This window comes from Cnephaeus nilssonii (assembly GCF_951640355.1).
Source record: "Cnephaeus nilssonii genome assembly, chromosome: 20".
NCBI lineage: Eukaryota > Metazoa > Chordata > Mammalia > Chiroptera > Vespertilionidae > Cnephaeus > Cnephaeus nilssonii.
The window spans coordinates 15357811-15382087 of NC_137091.1; the positions used below are offsets into that span (position 1 = coordinate 15357811).

General features: G+C 45.6%; 1 protein-coding gene across 1 annotated transcript in view; it reads left to right on the forward strand.

Annotated features, from left to right (window-relative positions):
* The window catches only part of LOC307092474 (uncharacterized protein), a gene marked incomplete at both ends in the record, with an annotated part of 348514 nt that extends 330863 nt beyond the window's left edge, over positions 1-17651 (forward strand). Inside the window, 2 exons of the mRNA XM_079759755.1 lie at positions 15179-15240; positions 17613-17651. Of these exons, the coding sequence (XP_079615881.1) occupies positions 15179-15240; positions 17613-17651 (101 nt within the window). The remainder of the gene's footprint in view (positions 1-15178; positions 15241-17612) is intronic.
* Positions 17652-24277: the final 6626 nt, after the last annotated feature.

Sequence of the window (24277 nt, forward strand, 5' to 3'; positions counted from 1 at the left end):
TGTTGGCACTAGACCCATGGCCCCAAGATTCAGGGCTTGCCCACCAGGTGGCCCACCAGGGGTCGCTTCTCCTACCACCATGACAGTGACCATTTGCATTCATTCCTAAATTCCTAAGTGTTTTTGAAAATGCCTGTGATTGCCATACTGTGTTCTGGGCACCGGGGCACGGATGTGGCCCCTGCCTTCAGGGGGCATCTCTTCCCCCTGGCTCACTGCTGGGCTCTGACTCCCTCTGCGGCCTCTTGCATTGCCCAGCCAGCCCTGGTTGGTCTTTTCTTTCATGTTGATTAAAGTGCCTCCTTTGAATTCTACCCTAGTCTGCTATTGAACTTTATAGAAAGCAGAAGCTCGGGCAGGTGACATGACTTCTGCAAAACCAGGACCTGTCAGGGTTGGTGCTTGAACCCAGGGATTGCCCTTGAAGTCCAGGGCCCTGTAGACCCAACTTGGCCGCCTAAGTTCCAGCCACCCCTGCTTTGGTCTGATCTGCTGCTGGTGCAATGGCTGTGAACTAGTGTACTGTGTGGGGGCATTTCTCCCAGGCTTCAAAGAAAGGAAAGTTCTTCTGAAATTGTGTTTAGTGACCCTCTAATTACCTTTGCCTGGGAAGGAGGAAAATGCTGAATGAGACAGATTTTCCAGGGCACGGGATCCTCCTTGGGCCTGGCCCCAGCTGCTCAGCATGTCCTGTCTGGTTAGGACGTACCAGGCCAGTTTCAAATGAAGCGCCGCCCTGCAGGGGCTCTGGCTTCTCCCAGTGGCCTGGTTTGTGGATGGACACAGTGCCCATAACTCCATAATAAATACTCAATGAAGAAGGAACCAAATGGAATAAACTGTATTCAGTCGCTGGTTTTGTCTCTTGCTACCTGGGGGGCCTGGGGCAAGTCCCATGACTTTCTCGAGTCTGAGATGTGTCAGGTATAAAATGGGATTTACAATACGCAGGGTTGTCATGGAGATGGAATGAAACAGGGTGTACAAGTCCAGTTTAGTTCCTGGCAGGCAGTAGGTGCTAAGTGCCTCTTGCCAAAGTCAGGTTCAGATAGGGCTGGGCGAAGCCTTTCAGGTTAGCTTTGTGCTCACTGGTCATAGGCATCTTAACCTCTTTATTCAGCTCTCCTGGGAACGATGAAATACAGCTGCAAACAGATGTTCCTGCCCTCTCCTCCCCCCCAGCTACTCTGGAAATATGTGCCTTGTTTAACTCAGTCTACTCATCCACACAATGGGGACACGCTTTCATCTAGAGAGCTCCAAAGGCCACTGGCAGCCCTCACCCACCTCTCAGGACCCTGGAAAGAATGAGCGAGGTTTGGGTCCAGTGCGCTGGGCAGAGGTGGACGGCAGGGGGATTAGCTGTAATTACCTGTTTATCTCTGGGATTTGACCTAGAAGAACACTGTTCTGCTCAAACAATAGTGTTTAGCAGTGCTCAGCCAGGCATGAAGCCTCCATCTGCTCCTTGGTGGACGGAGCCTTGGAGATGGGGTGGGGGAGGCATCGTCCTCTCAGCCTCCCAGCATGCTTTGTGTTGTTGTTACCTTGACTAGTGCACCTTATGGAAACATCTGTGTTGGCTCAAGGACCAACTAATTTATCTTCTGCTTTTTTTATTGAAGACTAGGGAAGCACTTATTGGAAAGCATTCCTGGACAGGGACATAGAAGGTCCTAAGAAAATGTTGAGGATCATTTTATCATTGAAGTATTGGAGAAAAGGTCGCTGGTTAGCTTTGAGGCTGCTGTGCTAAGGTGTAATAGTAAAAGAAAAATATTTGTCGACTAGGGACTACTCAAAGCATCAAAATCTTTTTTTGTTTGTTTAATCCTCACCCAAGGGTATTTTTTTTTTTTCATTGATGTTAGAGGGAGTAGAAGGGAGGGGAGATACACACAGAGAGAAACATCAATGTGAGAGAGACACATCGATTGTGTCTCTCCCACATGCTCCTGACCCAGGCTGGGCATTGGGCCTGCAACCAAGATACATGCCCATGACCAGAATTGAACCCGAGACCCTTCAGTCCATGGGCCGACGCTCTAACCACTGACCCAAATCAGCTAGGGCGCATCAATTGCTTTTTAAAAAGCAAATATTTAGAGGTAGTCAACAGTGGGAATGATACTATGGTGGGAGCAGAGGTGGTGGTGGGGAACTGAAGGAGCCCTTGGTCAGGGGAGAGAGACCCATGATGGACATACAGAGATACCAGCTCACATGGAATGGCTGCCCCGGACCAAGTAAGGATAGGAGCCTAAATGGACTACTTAGGGGGTGGGGGAGTGGGAGGTTGCTTTCTGGAGGCAGCATGAATTCTGATAGAAAGAGATACGCATGTAGGAACACGAAGCTCATGAGGAGGTTGTTCTGGCATGAAGAGGCTGTTCTAGACCAAAGCTCGAAGTGCAGTCTGGCTGTGGGAACTGGTGGGTGTGCAGTCAGACTCGCTCAGGGATAGGCTGGGTAGAAGGCCCCATGTTCCAGTTTCTGCTCTGTCACTTAGTAGCTGGGCCACCCGAGGATAGTTGTCCTCCCTCTCTGGGCATCAGTGTCCGACTTTCCAGCTGGAATCTCACGTCTGATTACAGACATGTGTGGGAAGAATATAAAGAGACCGACCCTGGCTCAACAAATACAGTTCCCCTTCTTCTCTCCTTCCCCATTTCCTGAACATCAATTCCATGTGGCCAGAGGCCACTGGATATACAATGGGGAAAGCCCTGTGACCCACAGGTGAACACTGGGTGTGACTGGCTCGTGTTACCTGCATCCTTACCTCAGAGAACTGAGTGGCAGTGTGTCAGTGGGTGACAGCATGAGACTCTCTCTGACCACAGCTGTACCCCAACCTCCATGCCAGGAAAATGAGCCAAATAGGCCTTGTCTTCCTGTGACCCTTAATCTGAGGTCTGGAATCCTGCCATGGAGTTAGCTACATGCTGCAGCTGCTCCTCTTGCTAAAATGTTCCCATAAATGATGAGGAAGCTTCCGTAGATGCCTACTGTGGTAGGCAGAATAATGGTCCTCAAAGAGGCCCCTAATGGCTACGTCACATGGCAAAGGGGAATTAAAGTTGCATATGGAATTAGGGTTGCTAGTCAGCTGTCCCTAAAACAGGGAGATCGCCTTGGATTATCTAGGTGGGCCAAAGGAATCCCACGGGTCCTCAACAGTAGACGACAGGACAGAGGCGGCAGTGTGGCAGCATGAGTAGGAGGCACCCAGCATTGCTGGCTTTGGAGATGGAGAAAGGGAGTCCTGAGCCAGGGAATGTGGGCGGCATCTAGAAGCTGGAGAGGAAAAGAAAACAGATTCCCCCTGGAGCTTCTAGGAAGGAACACAGTCCTGCCGACACCTTGACTTTGGCCCAGCGAGACCCACCTTGGACTTCTAATCTATAGAAAGTTATGATGATAAATCTGTATTGTTGAAGCTACCAAACTTGTGCTAATTTGTTAGAACAACAATAGTAACAACCCTCCACCTCTAATTCTCCTTCTTGACTTCCAACAGGCCCTGTCATTCATGTATTCACTCACTCACTCATTCATTTACCCTTCCTTCCTTCCTTCCTTCCTTCCTTCCTTCCTTCCTTCCTTCCTTCCTTCCTTCCTTCCTTCCTCCATTCATTCACTATTCACTCATGCCTACACACAGGGTGTCCCCCCCAAAATTTATACACACTTTGAATAATTATTAATTCCAGTGGGTTAAATCTGAAAAGAAAGAACCATCAGTTGAGCTATCAGCTGTAAAGTGTGTATACATTTTTGGGGGACACCCTATATATTTACTCATATATTCCTATAGTTTAGGCTCCTGATTTGTAAATAGAAGCTCTGGTAGAAAATATTGCTTAGGGTCTCCTTGAGGATTAAATTCAATAAGACAAATACAGGGCGGAGCACGTGACAGGCACAGTGCAAGCACTCATAAATGCGAGCTGTCTCTAGTATTATTATTTTCCCTGCAGTTCAGTCAGAAAACTTCTTGGGCATCAGGCTTGAGCCAGCTCCACCTGAACTCAGGCCGTGGCTCCTGGGTGGGAGAAGGGGGTGGGTAAGTATTGAAGGGGCTTTGGGGACAGTCCCTCTCAGTGCCTCTGCCTGAGTCTCATTGGCCACCTCTACCCGCAAGGCAGCCTAGTAGCTTCATCTTTCAGTGGGGCTCCTGGCCGCCCTTGAATAAAATCAGGGTCTGTTATTAGGGAGAAAAACAGAGGTTGGATGTTAGTGGGAAATTGCCCAAAGTTGGTTAAGGCTTTGGAAACAAAGAAAGGAAGACAGAAAAGAAAATATCATTTTGGGAAGTACCCTAATGTTCCATATCTTTTATGTGTCATTTTGTTTAACCGTACAACTGCCCTACAAGGTCAGTAGACTTATCCCCATTTCAATCCAATGAAATAGAGACCCAAGATCGATCACATTGCTAATAGGAGGCAGAGGCCAAGTTGAACCACTGGGCCCTGGATTCCAATTCCATACCCCATCCATCCTTCACGCCTCAGCTTCACTGTGGGGGTTGCAGACACACTCAGCAGGTTGAACACCCCGCTTCTCCTGGCGCTGTACTCTCTGGCTTGACTGCAAAATGCGGTGTACCACCCAGCAGGGCACAGACTGCTGTTCTCTGGTCTTTCCAGCTCCTGTCAGTGCGTGGGAACAGTGTTGCCTTCAGCCCCCAACACCATCCAGGTACCTAGACAAGTGCAGCCAACAGGAAGCATCATGGGTAGAGCTAAGGCAAACACAGAAGTCACCAGAGGAGCAAATCTTCAAAAAAGTCTCCATTTCTGGGTCTGGCTCTTGAGAACCCACATGTCTGGCTAACCTGTCCTCTGCAGCTTGGCTGGGCTGCAGGGGGCTGCCCCTGGCGCTGCCTGGCATGCTGACCCATTTCCTCCTGCCAGGATATTTCTTGCATCATTCATGCCCATTGAGCTTTTCTGTTCACACTTCAAGATAAAAGTTTGCTTCCCGGATACCCACCAGACAGCTGACCCCATCTTGCATGAACTAACTGTCATGGAAAAACCCTTCAGGCGGCTGGGATACAGGCAAGAGGTGGTCACTGGAGACTCGATCTATCTGAGCCAAGACCTGTCAACAATTTGCCTCGTTGAACTTGAGGCACATTAATAATAAGACAAACAATGAATGGGCCAGCAGATAAAAGAGAGCCTTGAGCTATCATTTGGAAATACGTAGCCACATAAAAACTGGTTTAATGATTAGGCTCAATACCAGAGACAGAATCTCTTAGGAACAGTTGTGTGTATACATGCCCAAGGGTGACATGTCAGAGAAAAGCCACCGCTTGTCTCTGGGACACATAAGGAGGCACAGGCAGGAGGTCCATAAGGCTGTTTGCTAATTCACTGCAGGAAGGCCTTGGGGCTACGCTGTAGCACAACGATGTCAAACTCACGGCCTGCGAGCCGAGAGTTTGACATGATTGCGTGTAGCACTTTAACCCCAGCACTGGGGGTAAACCTGGGACAGTACATCCGCAGACACTCTCATCCAAACAGCAAGTTTCCAGGCCTCGGCTTGGGAATTGGACTCAGAAGTTAAGTTGGTGCCCGGCCGGTGTTGTTCAGTGGTTGAACGTCAACCAATGCACCGAGAGGTCACCGGTTTGATTCCTGTTCAGAGCTCATGCCTGGGTTGCGGGCTTGATCCCCAAGTAGGGGGTGTGCAGGAGGCAGCCAATCTATGTTGATGTTTCTCTCTCATCAATGTTTCTATCTCTCTCTCTCCCTCCTTCTCTTCCTAAAAGTCAATAAAAGCCTATTTTTTTTTAAAAAAAGAAGTTAGGTTGGTATCAGAGTCACCCTTTCTAATCAGCCCTCATTCACCACCACAGGGTGGCCATGGTGATTGAGTAAGATGCGGTGTGTTGTAGGCACTGCAGAAATGCAAGTCATTGTCCCACATCCTGCCCCTCCACCACTTGCTTTGTGGACATGGCCTCCGTGAGGACATGTCCATGTCCCATAGTTTTCCTGGTTCTTTCAGTCTCTGTTCATTTTTCATGCAGCTGAAGTAGGATCCAAACGAAGAGGATGAGCAAAAGAAAGTTGACTTGACGACGTACTTACTATGAGCCAGGCTAAGGGCTTTGTAACTATTGCCTGATTGTTTCATGAAGGTGCCAATGCAAATGATGCTCATCTTTAAGAGAAGGAGGCCATTGTGTGCATCACTTAGAACAGAATTTTACTTAGTAAAAAATAATAGTGTTCTTCCCCCAAACCTTATAAATAAGCAAAGAGGATTGAGTGATCGAGTGTCAACAAAATAAAGCCCTTAGAAATAAATGAACATTTCATCTTGTGCTTCATTTCAGTTTCATGAGCTCTGAAACAGCACTTCAAGTGATTAATGTTTTCTTCATTAACCGTAACTAAACCCCCGTAAAGCCTCTCTCTTTGCTCCGACATGGTTATTTTTAGGAGATGGAGGGTCGTGCATTTCTAAAAGTAACCCCTTGGAACCTGCTATAGGCAGCCCAAGGTCCTGGAGAGAGGATGGGCTTTGCTGTCATGGAGACCTGGGCTCAGATCTCAGGGCTGTGACTTTCTAACTCTGTGGCTTTGAAAGAATGAGCCTTAGTTTCACATGCTATTCTGTGGCTATTCATCTGAACCTTAGGGAACCAGGGTAGTCTGTTCCATCGGCGGCTCCCGGTGATACATGTCTCCTGGTGTTCACGCACTCTGAATCTGGGCTGTGTTTATGGCAATTGCCTGCGGAATCTCCTACACGTGGAGCTCAGCCTCAGAGTCTCTTTCCCATGGAACTGGACTTGGAATACCTTTCATCCCCTCATCTAGACGTTTTGCTTTAAGATCTTGCTAGAAGAGGTCAATGGGCGGGGGGGGGGGGGGTGAGGGAGAAGGGGGACATATGTAATACCTTCAATAATAAAGATCCTATCTAATAAAAGAGTAATATGCAAATTGACCATACCTCTGCCACACACGTGCCACGCCCACCAGCCAATCAGGAGTGAGTATGCAAATTAACCCAACCAAGATGGCTGTGGCCAAGGAGCAAGCAGGAGGCTTGGGTTTCCCCGGCAATGGAGGAAGCCAAGCTTCCTGCACACCCTGGCCAGCCCAGGCCTCTGCTGAAGGCTACAAAGTTTCAATTATAGAAGATAAATAAATCCCAACAAAAATGGCTGCGGCCACAGAGTGAACAGGAGGCTTGGGTTTCCCTGGTGACAGAGGAAGCCAAGTTCTTGGCCTGCCCTGGCCTCTGCTGAAGGCTACAAAGTTTCAATTATAGAAGATAAATAAATCCCAGATACCAGGGCCTCTGCTTGGGTCACTGGGGTGTGTGACCGGCCTGCAAACCACCACAGGCCCCTCGCCCAGGCTGTCCCACGCCCCAAGGGAACCCCCACCCTGATCCGGGACACCCTTCAGGGCACACCAGCTGGCCCCCAACTGTGCACCAGGCCTCTATCCTATCTAATAAAAGAGTAATATGCAAATTGACCATCACTCCAACACACAAGACAGCTGCCCCCATGTGGTCAAAGATGGCTGCCCCCATGTGGACACAAGATGGCCACCACAAGATGGCCAGCAGGGGAGGGCAATTGCAAGAGACCAGGCCTGCAAGGGAGGGCAGTTGGGGTTAACCAGGCCAGCAGAGGAGGGAAGTTGGAGGCAACCGGGCCTACAGGGAAGGGAAGTTGGGGGGGGACTCAGGCCTGTAGGGGATAGCAGTTGCGGGGGGACCAGGCCTGCAGGGGAGGGCAGTTAGGGGCAAACAGGCTGGCAGGGGAGCAGTTAGGCATCAATCAGGCTGGCAGGGGAGTGGTTAGGGGGTGATCAGGCTGGCAGGCAGAAGCGGTTAGGGGCAATCAGGAAGGCAGGCAGGCGAGCAGTTGGGAGCCAGAAGTCCTGGATTGTGAAAGGGATGTCCGACTGCCCGTTTAGGCCCGATCCTAGGGATCGGGCCTAAACGGGCAGTCGGACATCCTTTGAGGGGTCCCAGATTGGAGAGGGTGCAGGCTGAGCTGAGGGACACCCCCCCCATGCACGAATTTTTGCACCAGGCCTCTAGTTGTATATATAAAAAAAAGATGTTCAGGACAAAAGGCGGTTTGGTCAAGAGTGCCACCAATGGGTGCTGAATCAAGCCATGGTCCCTGCACCATTCTGGCTTTTGATCTCTAAATTTTTGTTGCCTTGACAATAAAGAAGCAGTAAGCCTTGCCTTGAACCCAAAGAGAAATTCAAAAATTTAACAGGAAACTTATAAATAGTAAATAAATAAATAAATAAATAACACAGGAAAAACATATTAATCTTCATAAGAAATGCAAGAAGTACAAATTAAATCCACCTTGCAATACCATTTTACACTGACTAAATTAGCAGAACAGTGTAAAAATAAATTCAAATGCACATTTCTAGTGACATTATGGTGAATATTGGGCCCTCTTAATGTGCCTATTTAAATATAAATTTCTTAACAGGAGGAGAAGGCAATAGAGTAACACACAGTGGAAGCTGTACATACGCCCTTTGCCCTCTGGCCCATTAATAAAAATGGACCGGAATACATTTGTTTCAGAGAAGATTTGGGGATGAAATTCTGATCTCTTATCCGGTCGGTGTCGCTCAGTGGTGGAGCATCAAACTAGGAACCAGGAGATCATGGTTCAATTCCTGTTCAGGGCACATGCCTGGTTTTCGGGCTCGATCCCCAGTAGAGGGCGTGCAGAAAGCAGCCCATCAATGATTCTCTCTCATCTTGAATATTTCTCTACCCCTCTCCCTTCCACTCTGAAATAAATAAAAATATATTTTAAAAAAATTCTGATCTCTTAAATTTCACCAGGCTGAAAACATATATGTAGTGGAAATAACTGTAGTGGCTAACAAGAAACTAGCAAATAATGTTGGAAGACTGGGAGGGCTATATTGTATAAGACATAAACCCCGTATTGAGCAGTTTGCACTGTTGCCTGAAGCTTGGTCTTCTGACTACCCACATCCAAATTGCCTGGGACTTCATTAAAAGGTGCTACCCTGAGCCTGACCCCAAGCTTGAGAAGCAGTTGATGTGAGGTGGGCCTGCATTTTTAAATAAATTCTCCACGTGTCCTTGCACCTCCCAAGTATGGCAGCACTATATTGAAACCGCTCCTTTATGCCCTTTATAAATGGACAGAATTTATGCCAGTTGGGGAAAGTATTAGAAGGGATATCATCTTTTAAAATATGTTTTTTAATGGATTTTTAGAGAGAGAGGAAGGGAGAGGGAGAGATAGAAGCATCGATGAGAGAGAAACATCATCGATTGACTGCCTCCTGCACGCCCCCTCCTGGGGATCGAGCCCGCAAACAGGGCATGTGCCCTGACCAGGAATCGAATCAGCGACCTCTTGGTTCATGGTTCTTCGTTCAACCACTGAGCCACTCCAGCTGGGTGGGATATTACCTTTCTCTAGTTGCTGTAGTTATTTTTTTATTATGTTTTCACAAGTGTTAAGAGAAAAAAGTTGTAATTTTCCCAGAGCACTTCAGAGAACAGTCATTTTAATTAGAGGTGTCGTAATAGTCCCCCACGAAGGCACATCGCTTATCTCATCCATGGTGGTAGGTTAAGTATCAAGAGAGAAAAGTCTTGCACTACGAAAAGGGCATCCTTGTCATTATTAATCTTCCTGGTAATAGATATTTATGACATATTTAAGAATCTTCCGTTATTAACCATTCCACGTCCCCTTGGGGTCTGCGCCAAGCACGCTCCTGGCCCCAGGCTGGGCGGCTGGAGTGTCTAATAGGTGGTTAGACTTCTGTCACTTGGTTGAGGGAAAGCTGTTCTGAAGGCTGAACCGGGGACATTAAATCCCAAAGCTTCGAAATACTGTGCCTTTCATCTGGAGCGAGGAACCCACGTGAGTCGTGGGCACCACAGAGTGGAATCGGGAAGACAGGCGGAAACATTGGATTCTGACCACGTCGCCCCTCCCTGCCCTGTGCGGTCATTAGCACAACTAAAATAGCTGTCGTAAAATGAATGTATTTTTCGGTCTCAAGACATTTCAATGACAATTAAACTAACCGGGTGCTAGCTAGCAGACTTTCTGGTCTTGAAAGAATTTTATTTTTTTTCTCGCTGTATCAGAAACATCTTCAACATCCAGTTCTCTATCAGAGCTATCGGTTAGGGGGATTTTTTTCAAAGTTGAGCCTTCAATGCCAGATTGTGTTTACCTCGTATCCAGCCCAGTTATCGATTAGATGGAGGGAGAGAGAATTAGAATATTGTACACATGTGTACACACACACACCTACACACACACACCATGCACTAGCCTTCAAAGGGAAAATACTGAATAGATGAAGCAATGTCCTGGAAGGCAAATATGGATGTGGATGATGTCAGGTGAGAGAGGCAGGATCTTCCCATTCAGAGCCAGGCAGGTCTGAGAAAGATGAAACCGAAATCTGTTCTTAGATTCATGTGAGCTGGAGCCACCAGGACAGCTTTGTTCAAACAAAGGTGTGCAAATCTTGGGGTTCAGAGAAGTCTCAACGGTTTCACTTTTCCTGACAAAAGACATAGTGGTTCTAAAAGGACAGTTCGATTATGGCCGAGTCCTAAGACAGAGATTCCAGCAAGTAGATTAAGGATAAGAATGGATGGAAAAGGGCATGCAGCTCAATCTCAGGCTTCATGTTTTTATATCTTGCCCTATTTGTTGTAGCATTTAAGCAGTGCAGGTACTTCTAGTTAACTATGGTTCGGTGTCATAACTAAAATCCCAATTTTATTTTTATGTTAAACTGTATATTTGATTGAAAAAAACTCATAATTCTTTTCTGAATCTCTGGTTAAATGTGTCTTGTAGTGTAGTCTATGGATCTCATAATCGAGACCCTGCTACTCATTTGAAAAAAAGATAAACATGTTTTTATTGATTTTAGAGAGAGAGAGGAAGGGAGAGGGAAAGAGAGAGAGAGAGAAACATCTATTAGCTGCCTCCCTCATGCTCCCCGACTGGGGATCTAACCCACAACCTGAGGGTGTGCCCTGACTGGGAATTGAATCTGTGACCTCTTGGTGGAATGGAGAATCCTCACAACAGAGCCAACAGGGTGAACAATAAAAAAATAAAAATTCAAATTTTGGGGCAGGATACTTCTGGTCACTTCATTTAGCTCTGTGTTCACGCATCTACCTACGTCTTTCCCTCCTCCTCCTAAGAGAATTTAAGATTACTTATAAATATAGATTACTGTGATACAGTATTTTGAAAACATACAATTTAACTGCATATTTACATCGGTTAAAACTAGGGAGGCATGAGGATCATTTATTTAATTTGTTTCTTTGTTTAGTTCTAGGTTTGAAATATGTTCCTGCTAAAAGCAAACACATAAGCAGAAAAATTATCTGGACCAGGAAAGATATAAATACATGCAGGTGTGTGTGTGTGTGTGTGTGTGTGTGTGTGTGTGTGTGTGTGTGTCACAGGTAGAGGAATCAGCACTTTTTTCTGGAAAGGGCCAGCAGTGAACATTTGCAGCCTGGAAAAGACATACAATGGTGTCTGTTGTATCTCGTCAGCGCTGCCATCATAGCTTAAAAGTGCACACAGACAGTACATTGACAACTGGGTATGGCTGTGGTCCCATAAAGCCTTACAGACAGTTCCCAACCTGGGATGGTTTGACTTGATGATTTTTTGACTTTCCGACGGTGCGAAAGTGACGTGCATTCAGTAGAAACCGTACTTAGAATTTTGGTAATTTGATCTTTGCCTGGGCTAGCAATTTGTGGAATGCCACACTCTCTGGTGGTGCGGGCAGTGGCCGCTCCCCATCAGCCACGGGAGATGAAGGTGTAAGCAACCCATACTCTATAGTGAACCGTGTGGCTTTCGGTCTTTGGATGTTGTGTTCTCAGCACTTCTCAGGCAGGCTAGGCTAAGCGTTGATGTTCCGTAGGATACGTGTATTAAATGCATTTTCAACTTAACTGTATTTTCAACTTACGCTGGGCATATCGGGTGAAGGAGCATCTATATTTACCGAAACAGGCAGCAGGCCAGAATTGGCCATGGTCTGCCAATCCCTGATTTAGAGAGTAGACCAGGCACTGTGTTGTTAGAATTGTTTTTTCCACACTCATCATTTTACTTAAGGAGAACCCGAGGCCCAGAGGGGTGAAGTGCTTCACCCCAAGACACACAGCAAAGCCAGAGAATCCAGATTTCCATGTGGTTTCCTGGATTCCCCTAACACAGAGTGGAATCTAAAGTGGTAGGTAGCTGTCTCCACAGCAGAGTGGAGGGACGGGAGGAGAGGTGGAGGACAGAGGAGAGCGACAGTGCCTAGAGCGGTGCCTCCTCCACCCACCTCCCATTGCTTCTTCCTGACAGTAACTAGGGCTTGCCCCCGTTTTGCCCCCGTTTTCTTGTTTTGGTTGGTGGAAGGAGCTTGGATCTGCCATCCACTTAGCTCTGTGGCCTTGAATCGAGTCATAGCCCCTCTCTGGGCTTCCTTGTCTTTATTCTGCACAGCGAGGGGTGTGGCTTGATGATTTAGAACGCCCATTTCATTCTCAAATTCTGATTCCTTCTAGCTCACCATTTTCCCTGTCAATCTACAATAATTCACCAGCTGGCTGCTCAGGCCTTGGGTGCAGAGAAGCCCTAGGTTGGGAGCCCCACCCCCCGGTGACATATCTCTGTGCTCGAGGGAGACAGACACACTTCCTTCAGAGCATCCCAGGAATCCTGATGACCTCCTTCCTTCTCAGGCCGAGAGTGGAGTCCACACTAAAGGCACCCACCTGCTCAGGAAGCGCTCTGTTTCTGGCTTGGAACTGCTGAGCTGGGCGGTTTACCAACTACCAAGTCAGTAGCCTGTGGATTTATCCATCCCTCTAGAATCCCCACCTCTCCCTGGACTTCTTCCCAGTAGGAAGCAGTTTTCTAAGGAACCGCGCCCCGGTTTGGGCATTCTCCAGGCAAGTTGAGATGAGGCCCTCCTGTGGACTCATTGTAGGTCACTATATCTAGCCACTCATCTGTGTATTTTTGCCAGGGGCTAAAATTGTGCTTTCTCCACTCCAGGACTTGCATCACCTTAGTTAAATTTTCATCCTAGAGCACTGAGTCTGGAGACCTGGGTTCAAATCCCAGTGGTAGGTATCACAACTTACATGTATGACCTTGAGCAAGTTCTGTAACCTCTGGAGATGGTAGCCTCTGCCTTCTTCTCCACAGACCATTGTCATGGTTCTGAATTCTGATTCTACATTGGAGTCACCTGGGTGGTAAAACAAAACAAAACAAAAAACAAAAAAACTCAAAAAAACAACAACAATAAAAACCCTCCTGTATTCCCCCCCCACCCCCACCCCCACCATTGAATCAGATTCCTGGAGGGTGGGGCCCAGCACTGAGCAGAACTAACTTCTGTCCAAGTGATTCTCCTGCGCAGCCAGGCTCCAGTCTAATCGTCTAAATAATATCCTCAATAGGAGCGCACCTTCGCAAAGGGCCTGCTCAATGTGTTGTACAGTTGTTTGTGTTGTTACTTCTATTTAAAAGAGCTACCAAAATTCCATACAAATATGTAAGTCCCTGGTGAAGTAAAGTGAGTATGTGAATAAATGAGGCAGTGTAGTATTGTGATTCACAATAAAAACACATTTGGTCTTTGGTCTTTGTCCTGTTTCTGGCTCATGGTTCCCCAAACCCTTAGCATTTCCTGAGCCTTAATAGCAATGGGGGCATCTTTCCTTATAATATCCATCAGGTGTCTTGTCCTTGGTTCCTGAAACCACCTCAGAGCCATAACTGTGAAATGGGTGTATTGTTATTCATAACAATCTTCTTTCTTCTTTCAATCCCAACTGAGTTATGTTAATGAGTTGACATTTGGAAATCACCTCAGGCAAGGCAGAGGGCCAGGGGGGTGGCGGAGGGGGGGGGGGGTTGGGGAGATGGGAGGGAGGGCGATGATTGGAAAACCCCAAAGCTGACTGCCTGGGAGCCAACCCTGTGATTAGAGCATTGGAACTTTCAGTCCCACCCCCTCCTTTCCAGGGAGGGGAGCTGGGCCAGTGACTGTGTTCAATCACTAGTGACCAATGATTCCATCAATCATGCCCCTGTAAGGAAGCCTATACAAAAACCCAAGAGGACTGTCCAGAGTTTCTGGTTGGTGAACTCATCGAGGTTGGGGGAGGGTGGTGCCTTTGGAGGGAGAGGGCTGGGAAGCTCTGTGCCCTTTCCCCACACCTTGCTCTCTGCATCTCTTCCATCTGGCTGTTCCTGAGTTATATCCTTTTCTAACAAACCGGTGATCTAGTAAGTAAAACATTGCTCTGAGTTGTGTAAGCTGCTCCAGCACATTAATCAGACCCTAGGAGTGGGTGGTGGGAACCTCCAGTCTATAGCGGGTTGATCAGAAGTACAGGTGACAGCCAGACTTGTGATTAGTATCTAAAGAGGGAGGGGCGGGGGGGAGGCAGTCTTGTGGGACTGAGCCCTTAACCTGTGGAATCTGATGCTGTGTTCAGGTAGACAGTGTCAGAATTGAGTTAAATTGTGGGACTCCCAGCTCCTGTCAGGGAATTGCTTGGTGTGCGCCCGCCCCCCCCTCCCCACACACACACCTCCCTCCCCCTACTCCACACACACATCACACCCAACATTGAAATTGGTCTCATAATTGTAGGCATCCTATCCTGCAACTTATTTTGGTTCTTTGAGGTTTCCCTTGAGATATGCAACCTTTCTGGATTACAATTAAGGTCAGGAATTTAACCACCCGTCAACCCCATGGGACTGGATTGGATGAGTGGCCAAATTGTTTAAACTATGGAAATGCTGAGAGATGAGGTTGGTGGCCCCATTTTTTTTTTTTTTTAAGTGGAGCAATTAGAGCTTGCGGAGACAAATCACTTTGGGGAAGTTCCCATAACTGGGAGGTGGATGTAAAGGGACCGAACATCAAGGGCTCTCTGCATGAGATCTTAGCTGCTTCCTGATCCACGTGGAGCTTAAAGCTCCATCATTTCAAATTGCGATGACACGCGTATAACAAACACTAAAGATGGCAGTAACATCACATCATCTTATGTGTTGTCAACTCTTTAAGATGCTTTCATATCTTTTCTATTTTAGTGTCTTCTTATATGGAAATGATCACCTCAGGTGGCTACTACAAGGCTGTCCTCGATTTCAAGGTAAGTGGACTTTCAAAGTTTTGGGGACATCTCCCAGGGAATGAATGCTATAAACACATAGTAGGTGTGTTCACAGGCCATGCCATTTATTAGTCGGCACAGTGCTGAGCGAGGCTGGGTCAATAGCGGCTTGAGACCCCACCAGAGGTGACCTAGAAATTCCACTCCCGGGTACCTCCCAAGAGAAGTGAGGGGAGAAGGCTGAGATGTTCCAATACTGTACTCTGGGAAGAGACATCTGCTGGTCCCATTGGTATCTGAGAGGAGAGTTACAGGAAGCAGCTTACTCCTGCCCCTCCCTCATGCAGCTGGTACAGTGACTGGGAAAGAGCTCGCCATCGATGCACTCCAGGTATCTTGACGCCGTTCCCGGAGAAAGTGGACAGTCATCCAGTGGGCCATCCTGACATGTCACATGGACTCTGTCCCCACATTGAGCCACGTAGACTTGGGTTGGGATGCTTGATGCTGGTGGGCGATCTGCATGTTTCCAAAGTAATGACTGGTCAGCTTTGGCTGCTCCGTGGGAAGGGTCTACCAGTGGGGTTGTCTCCAGCTCCAGCCCTGGTCCCAACCTTCCCTGAGTCCATAGCTCTAGCTCTAACCTTAGTCTTAGACTCAGATAAACCCCAATCTTAAATGTGATACATACACAAAGCACTTAGCATAATGGCTGGCACATTTTCATCACTATTATCATTATCCCACCTTTAGCAACATCCACTATTTCATCTCAATCCTAATGCTGTTAATCCTATCTTCGCATTTAATTAAAAATCCACTTCCATTTGTTGAATGCCTAGAGTGTCCCATGCCAGAATCTTTCCTCGCCCCCATCTATCAATTAATCTATCTATAGATTTATAGATAATCTATAAATCTCCCAAAATCAATTTCTTCATTAGCATCTTGTTTGGCTTTTATTTTCTGCCAACCTGTGATCTAATGCAGGGTTTTTAGTATCAGCACTATTGGCATTTGGGGCTGGGTAATTCTTGGGGGTTCTGTCCCATGCACTGTAGGGTGTATAGCAGAATCTTGGGCCTCTGTCCTCTAGGTTTTGGTAGCATCCCCTGTCCAAGTTGTGACAATCAAAAATATCTCCAAATAGTGCCAAATGTCCCCTTGGAGGAGGGGAATAATTCAATCTAATCTATCATCTACTTACTTATCTTTGCTGTTACTTTCAAGAATAGAGTAGATATTCTTATTTGCTTCTTACAAATGAGAAAATTGAGGCGGAGAAATTAGGTGACTCATACAAGGTTATGAAAGCACGAGTCTGGGTTACAAAACTACATGTGCCTTATTTAAAAAGAAATCCATATTCTTTTCTATGAGACTAGCCTATTTTAAATGAAACACAGGGATACCTATTTAATCCTTAATGCTATTATTCTCCACTTAAAATTAATTCTGACTCGCAAGCCAAAACATGTCTTTCAGCCAGAAACTGATGTGAATGTGTCTATCCCTGCAACCTCTGTTCTAATCCTGCCCTCCTCTCGAGATGGAACCCTATTTCCAGCCTCATTGTTTAATCGTCTAATTGCTTTCTAAATCCCGTTTCCTTCCTATCACCCCAGGTGAGGAGGGCTGGACTGGGAGAGAGCCCTCCACTGCGTTAACCCAGCAGGAGGAGGGGATAAGCTCACTGACAGTCAGGGACCTGTTTATTGTTCCACTCGAAAGAAAAACATCCATGATGCCTCTGCAGACACCGAGTTAGTGTGCAGATGGCTCCTGCCCGGCCTGCCCGGACCCCCTGAAACTGGGATATGTGCAAATTCTAATAATAGAAAGCTCCTATGTGCACTTCCCAGCCACAGGCTAGAGCTTCTGAATGGAACTTCTGAAAAACGGAGCAAATGAAAAAAAGGGGTTTTGAAACCGATCATCTGGCTGCTGGGAGCCTGACATTTCGGTTCGGCTTTGACGCTGCAGTTTTGATTCCTGCCCCGACAGTCTGATGCCCATTTGATGGCTGACAGCTTCTGGCCTCCCTGTCCGGAATTCAAACCGGGAGAGCCATTGTTTTACAGCAATTAACGGTGACGCTTGGAAGAGAGACGGCAACAAGCTGGGGAAAAAAATTAATTGAAAATGTAACCTTCAAATAAAAATCCTCAGACCTCGGGCTTCCATCTGTAAGCAGCGAGTGCCGCCTGTGCGGTCTGCTGTATTATTTAGGTATTTTCTACACCATTTCTGGCGAATACAGCCGTGTTATTTTCCAGTCCAGTCTCCTTAATAAATACACGTGTCAAACAGGTGTCTCCTGCCCTGAATGCAAAGACGCCGACTCCCCCTCGCCTGCCTGAGCTAACTGGTTATGCGGCGAGGTGAACGGCTCCGTCTTTTCTCTTTTGCAGGCTTTCGAAGAAGACCCAGTGGCTCCCACGCAGACTTAAAAAGGTACCTTCTTTAATTTTGCATATTGTTAGCTGTGGTCCCGTTGCTAATGTTTGTTTTATTGCCATCTGTCAAAAGCCAGGCCAGATACGTTGTGTTCGCCTTGAGTTGGCTCCATTAATCCTCCGCTGGAAGAGCTTCTGTCATTTCGTGTTTGGTGAAGGTCCTGATCACTGGCTCCCAACCCCGGGGGCTGGTCTCTGACCACAGCAGCTGGTGCGCCTTTCAGATAACTTTCTGGGAAATCTCCTTCTCACACAAACAGAGGAGAAGGTGGGGTAGTGCCTTACAGGAACGTCCGTTTGGAGCCAGCCCCATGTCTGCCCTGGGTGCCAGTAAGAGTGTCCTGGGTTTGATCCTGCCGGCCTGTTTGTCCCCACAGAGCTCAAAGAACCAGCCAGTGAGTCCCATCGGGAGAGTTGGCTTTGGAGGGTCTCAGCAGGGGCAGACCCGCGGAAGTGCGGCCTCTGTGTGAGTCCAGTGATGGTGTGTTAGTTTGCTAGGGCCGCCGTGATGAACTCCCATAGATGGGAGGCTTAAACAACAGGGATTCATTGGCTCCCAGTTCTGGGGGCTGGCAGGTCCAGGCCATGGTGTTAGCTGGTTGGTTTCTTCTGACGCCTCTGTCCTTGGCTGGAGACGGTTCCCTCTCCCCATGTCCTCACAGGGTCTTTCCTTGGTGTCTGGGTCCGTCTGCGTCCATATTCTCTCTTTTTATGAGGAAAACTGGTATTCTGGACCAGTGCCCACCATAATGACCTCATTTGAACTCAGTGACCTTTCCAAAGACCCTGTGTCCAAATATAGTCACATTCTGAGGAACTTTGAGTGTGGACTTCAATATACACATTTTAGAGGGATTCACTCGGGCCACAGCAGGTGGTAACTGGAAAGAAAACAAAAGTAAGATGAGGTAAGAAGAGAAAGATCTTAGGCCAAAAACTATGTAAGTAGTTTCTCTCTCTCTCCCCCCTTCTCCTCCCTGCCTTTCTCTCCCTTTCTCATTCTCTCCCTCCCTTGCTCCCCTCCCCTTCCTCCCTTCCCCTTCCTCCCTCCCTCCCTCCCTCCCTCTCTCCCTCCCTCCCTCCCTCCTTCCTTCCTGAATAAAAGCTCTCTCTACCACTTCTATCAAGTCAGCATATTTTACAGAATGCAGGCTTTGGAATCACTTTGTTCTGAGTTCAAATCCTGACCTGACCCCTTATTAGCTGTGTGACCAGGGGAAAGTTGTGTAAGTTCTTTGAGTCTTAGGGTCTTCATCCTTCAAATGGAGTTGATAACCACTAGCCCAGTTGATTTTGTCTATAAGGTTAATAGAATACATTGTATAGAAATGCCCGTGGCTTTATGTTCTTCTCTGAGTGCAGGCAATATGGGGTGTGTTGTCAATAAAGAATTTAAAAGTAATAACACTACTGGCTTTTTAAACAATGTCAGGGGCAAAATACTCCTCATCATGGCAGATGGCTCCCACCGCCAACTCACCTCCCTTGTATGGACCAGGATAGCGCCATCTCTTTTTCTCTCTATTGCATATTAAATGCATCTCTCTCTCTCTCTCTCTCTCTCTCTCTCTCTCTCTCATCTGTATCTTGAATTCACAGGATGGCTTGACGAAAGGTATTTCACATGACTGCACATCTTATTTTGTATTCATTTTACTCAGAAATTGCCAAACCTCACAGCTAAATTATGTATGATAGAGGCGAGCCATCATTTGTTGTTGTTTTGAAAAGATGAGGCCTAGTGGTCTCTGGGTAGAGCCTTCCTGTTCTTTCCCCAATATGCTCAGTTCCTCCAGTCAGCGTGCAGGACTGGGCCCTGACAGAGGACACTTTGTTCTGAGTTAGAAATCAAAATATACAACAACTGGTCATAGTAGTCGCAATACAGAATGGCTGACCCCGGGAGACGCGTGTGTGGCTGGGCCCAGGGTCTTTATTAGTCCCTGCTCCTTTCTGAAGTGGTACCTGGTGCCCTGGCATCTGTGCATAGAGTAGCTCCCTCTATTACAGTTATACCCTAGAGGCGGCTATTTTATATAAACAGAGGAACAGGGGACTGGTGAGTTGTGCTAAAAGCAAAGCAAAAGCATCAATGAGAAATGACTCTGAATGGTACATTTCCTTTTCCAATGGGAGACTTCTGTCTTCATACGTTATCCAAAAGTTTAGACCCTTGGCATGAATCATTGCACTTTCCCAGAGCACAGTCCCCATTGGGATCATACAAAATAACTTCTTCAGACAAAAATCCCCAACAATGGGGGAAATCGATGGTATGTGTGTGTTGCACGGGGTGTGATGCAGGTATTAAAAGGATGACTGTGATGGCTGCTGAACAAAATGGAGACATTTGATCCTATCATGTCAAGTGAACAAAAAGGAGCAGAATGTTATGCAATAAAATATAAATGAAAATGTTTAACCACAAAAACAAAGAACACTTCTAAGTATCTACACTAATAAAGGAGAAAGATGCAAATTGACCGTACTTCCATGACACCCACCAGCCAAGCAGAAGTGAGTATGCAAATTAACCCAACAAAGATGGTGGGTTAATTTGCATATGCAGGCGCGGAGCAAAGACTGAAGGCTATAGCCTGAGCGAAGACTGAAGACTGAAGATGACTGAAGACTGAAGACTGAAGGCGACTGAAGACTGATGAGGCTTGGCTTCTCTGCTGCGGCCAGAGTGAAGGCCTGGGTCCCGGGTGCTGGAGGAAAACTGGTGCCGGCAGCCAGGGGAAGGAAGGCCTATTGCACGAATCTTCATGCAACGGGCCTCTAGTGTCTAATAATAGGAAAAACTTAGCACATCGCCCCGGGCATGCTTTTGAGAAGAGCCCTTTCCTGGGAGGTGGGTGGTAGGTCTTTCATAGCCTCTGTCCATCTTGGTATCCGAATCTTAAATGTGTATCCCATGGGTTAGGGCCTGATTTGGTTTTCTGTAATAACTGAATAGGCTATATACAACCTGAAGCTGAAGGATGGGATAAAATTTAGGATTTAACGATGGCAATCAAAAGATGAGTGAGCCTGATTGAATTTAATCAGAAGAGAAAACTTTATAGAAATATTTAGACGGTGCCATTCCCATCATTCATGTAACCTTTGAATTCTACAAAGCAGAGCCTTAATAAAAAGTTCCACTTGCTTCTGTAAGTGATTTGTTATATAACTTGGGTGTAGAATATTAGCTAAGATACATGAAATTGGGAGCCTAAACGCTATTTGGAAGCCGCTTTGAAAAGAACAGCATCACAGATGGATATGAAAAGGTGGGTCCCAAGGACACTGAAGGTTGCAGGGAAGCTAACACTCAGCCCCAGGAGGGGCACCCCTTGCTGACTGCCCATAGCTGAGACAGAAATGACCAGAAAGTCAAGTCAAAGCTGAGGAAAGTGAACTTGAAAACATGTCCCCCAAATGGGACCCTCCTTTCCTCTCTCCTCCCTTTCTTTGTCTTTTTTTTCTTTCTCATTTTTTTCCTCCCTCCCTCCCTCCCTCCCTCCCTTCCTCCCTCTCTCCCTCCCTCTTTTGTCCTACTCTCCATCTTGACATTTTTTTTTCATCCTTGACATTTATTGAGCATCCAATGTGTGTCAGAAGAATACAAAGAAAAAGATGAGAAAAAGAGAGAATGGATGTAATATACATTTTAGATATTTCTGAAGATTAAAAGAGAGCAATTAAAAGAAACAATCATCAAGGGTATAATTAGATACAATTTTCTGAAGCTGAAAGGATCTAAATATGGAGATCAAAAATCCCCACTGTATTATAAGAAGAGATAATTAAAAAAAAAAGATTTGCACCTAAAAGAGCATAATAAATGCCAGAAAAATGGAACAACTTGAACAGTGTTTTTAGGGAAAAGTGACCCAAGAATGTTATAACTAGCCAAACAGACGTTCACGGTGAAGGCAATAAACAAACACCCCCCCCAAAAAAAAAACAACAACAACACAACAACAAATACACAAGCAGAAAACAAAATACCTGTGAAATATTCAAAATGTGTTACCCATCTTTGAGCGGGAGAAAAACTTGAATATGACCTATAAACAACTGGGGATTGACTTGAAATCAGAGAGTCAAGAACATGGAAACCATGGTATTAAAAGAGGGATTGTAAGAAAACAGTACAAAGTCAAAAATGAAATATCCTTCCCATTTGAATGCAAATACCGATGTAATTCTCAAAAGAGATGGTTCTCAATTACACAGTACTAATCTAATAGAAAATGGATTTAGAAAGGGGACGTGAAAAACATAAATGCACTAAATTGCTCATCTTATGAGGGGGTGAGAGTTGACATTAAATCTTGAAGATCAGAGGGAAAGTGACTCAAATCTGTAAAGTACATCAAAGTAAAAGTTTAAAAAGAATGAGTTCCCTTCTGGGAAAAAGTAAGCAAAACCAAAATGTCAACCCCAAATTAACAACAAAAATATAAAGTGAAGAGAGGAAATGGTGCCTGACCCACATGGCCCAGTGGTTGAACATCGACCTATGAACCAGGAGGTCACGGTTCAATTCCCGGTCAGGGCACATGCCCAGGTAGTGGGCTCGATCCCCAGTAGGGAGTGTGCAGGAGGCAGCGGTTCAATGATTCTCTCTCATCATTGATGTTTCTCTCTCTCTCTCCCTCTCCCTTCCTCTCCGAAATGAATAAAACTATTTTTTTAAAGAAAGAAAATGGTAACGCAGTATAAGAAGTTGATATAAAACAAGACGGCCATGCCAGTCAGTTATACTGTGAACTAACTCTTGTCTATCGGTTGCTCTGTGCTAAGTGACTCTCTGGGCTTGATATGCACTCCATGGCCTCATTTAACTCTTTTGTACAAAGGAGTAAACTGAGGCAGAGATGTTTTAACTACATACATAGTGCTTAGAGCAGACTTTTAGGCACAAAATAACTGGATACATGGAGTCATATACTGACTTGGCCCCTGACATCTCCCATGGATTGTAGACAGGCAAGGTCCTGGTCCAAACCTGCCTTGGACAGAGGATGCTATCTAAAAATCTATGATGTGAGTTTCTCCAGTTTTTTGTACTTTTATTCCCCTACCCACACAACCCTATTGTGGCTTCACTGTTAAGTTGCAAGTACAGGAGAAGGCAGTGGGAAAAGGAAATAGAAGAAATACCTGACTCATAATATTGATATTGTAAACACTGAGATTTTACCAGGTGGTAACATCTTACTTACCCTTTGCCTGTGTTCTCAGCTGACTCCATAGCCCAGAGGCACAAGGCCCCCCAACCAGGAGCCAGGACAGAAATGAAGCAAAGAGTGACTATTGCCAGCTCTGCCTTCCGGGGGACAGCGCCCAGGGGTGGGGTGTGGGGTGTGTGTGCAAGGAAAGGTGTCTGTTGGCATTTTTTAGATCATTTAAAAGATTCTGTGTAATTAACAATTTTTCCCAACGATTGGGAAGACCAAACTTCGTATATTGTGTTCAACAGAAAATTCCCACTCAGTGCTCCATAAAACTAAAAGACAAAGGAAGCTGAGAAATTTGGATACAAGTATTATCCAGGAAATGCAAAAAAAACAGAGAAAGCAGGGCGATGACGTGAGTTTCCAACCTACTTTATTCCAGGCCCAACGATGTTAAAGGGGACAAAGAGGGTCATTTTATAATCCACAGCAAAGAGAAAATGGCCATGAAAATTTATTTGCCGAATAACAGAGCATCAGAATATATAAAGATAGCAATGTTAGCAATAAAATGGGACATTTACAAAGGCGTGTTTGTTTTGGGAGACAGTAGCACACTGCTCTTACTCTTGGCAGTTAGACAAGCACATAGACAAATTTAAATGACATAATAAGATTATGCCTTAAAATAAATAGGTGTTTTAAGCCTCCGTGGAAGATTTATAGAAGCTTATCTTATTCTAAGCCACAGCAATAAGCATAATAAATTCCTTAAAGCAAATATTTTATAAGATCAGCTCTCTAAATTTAATGTCAGATAAATACAAATTTAAAATAAAAGGAAATAATAATGAAAATGAAAATTTTTCTCTAAATAACTTTGAAAAATAATAGGATCTCAGTTACTAATTATTTAGAAATAAATAAAGGTGAGAATACAGGGTTTCCCCCAAAATGTATACACATTTTTAATAATTGTTAATTCCAGCGGGTTAAATCTGAAAAGAAAGAAACATCCGTTGAGCTATCAGAAAATGTATGTGTACACATTTTTTGGCATACTCTATATTTATTTTACAAGCATGTTATACTGCCAAAGCTTTACTCCAAGGCAAATTCATAATGGTAAATAAGTTCCTTATTAAAGAAGAAGTATAAAAGTAAGCTAATCAGTCTCTTTAAGATGTTAGACTGAGAACTCAAAACTAGCCTAGGGAAACTAGGTAAATGAAAATGGTGAAGATAAGAATAGAAATAAATTGAAATAAAAATAATTAGAAAATAGACAAAAAGAGATGAGTTATTCCAGGAAATGATGTCCAATCTTTTCATCTTTCTCTTGCTTTCCCTCCCCTCCGTCCCCATCTATCAAAAGTAAATAAATGACATTAACTGAATTAACTTCTGATGATCTTATTAAGGAGAAAAAAATAGGAATCACCATTCACCCTT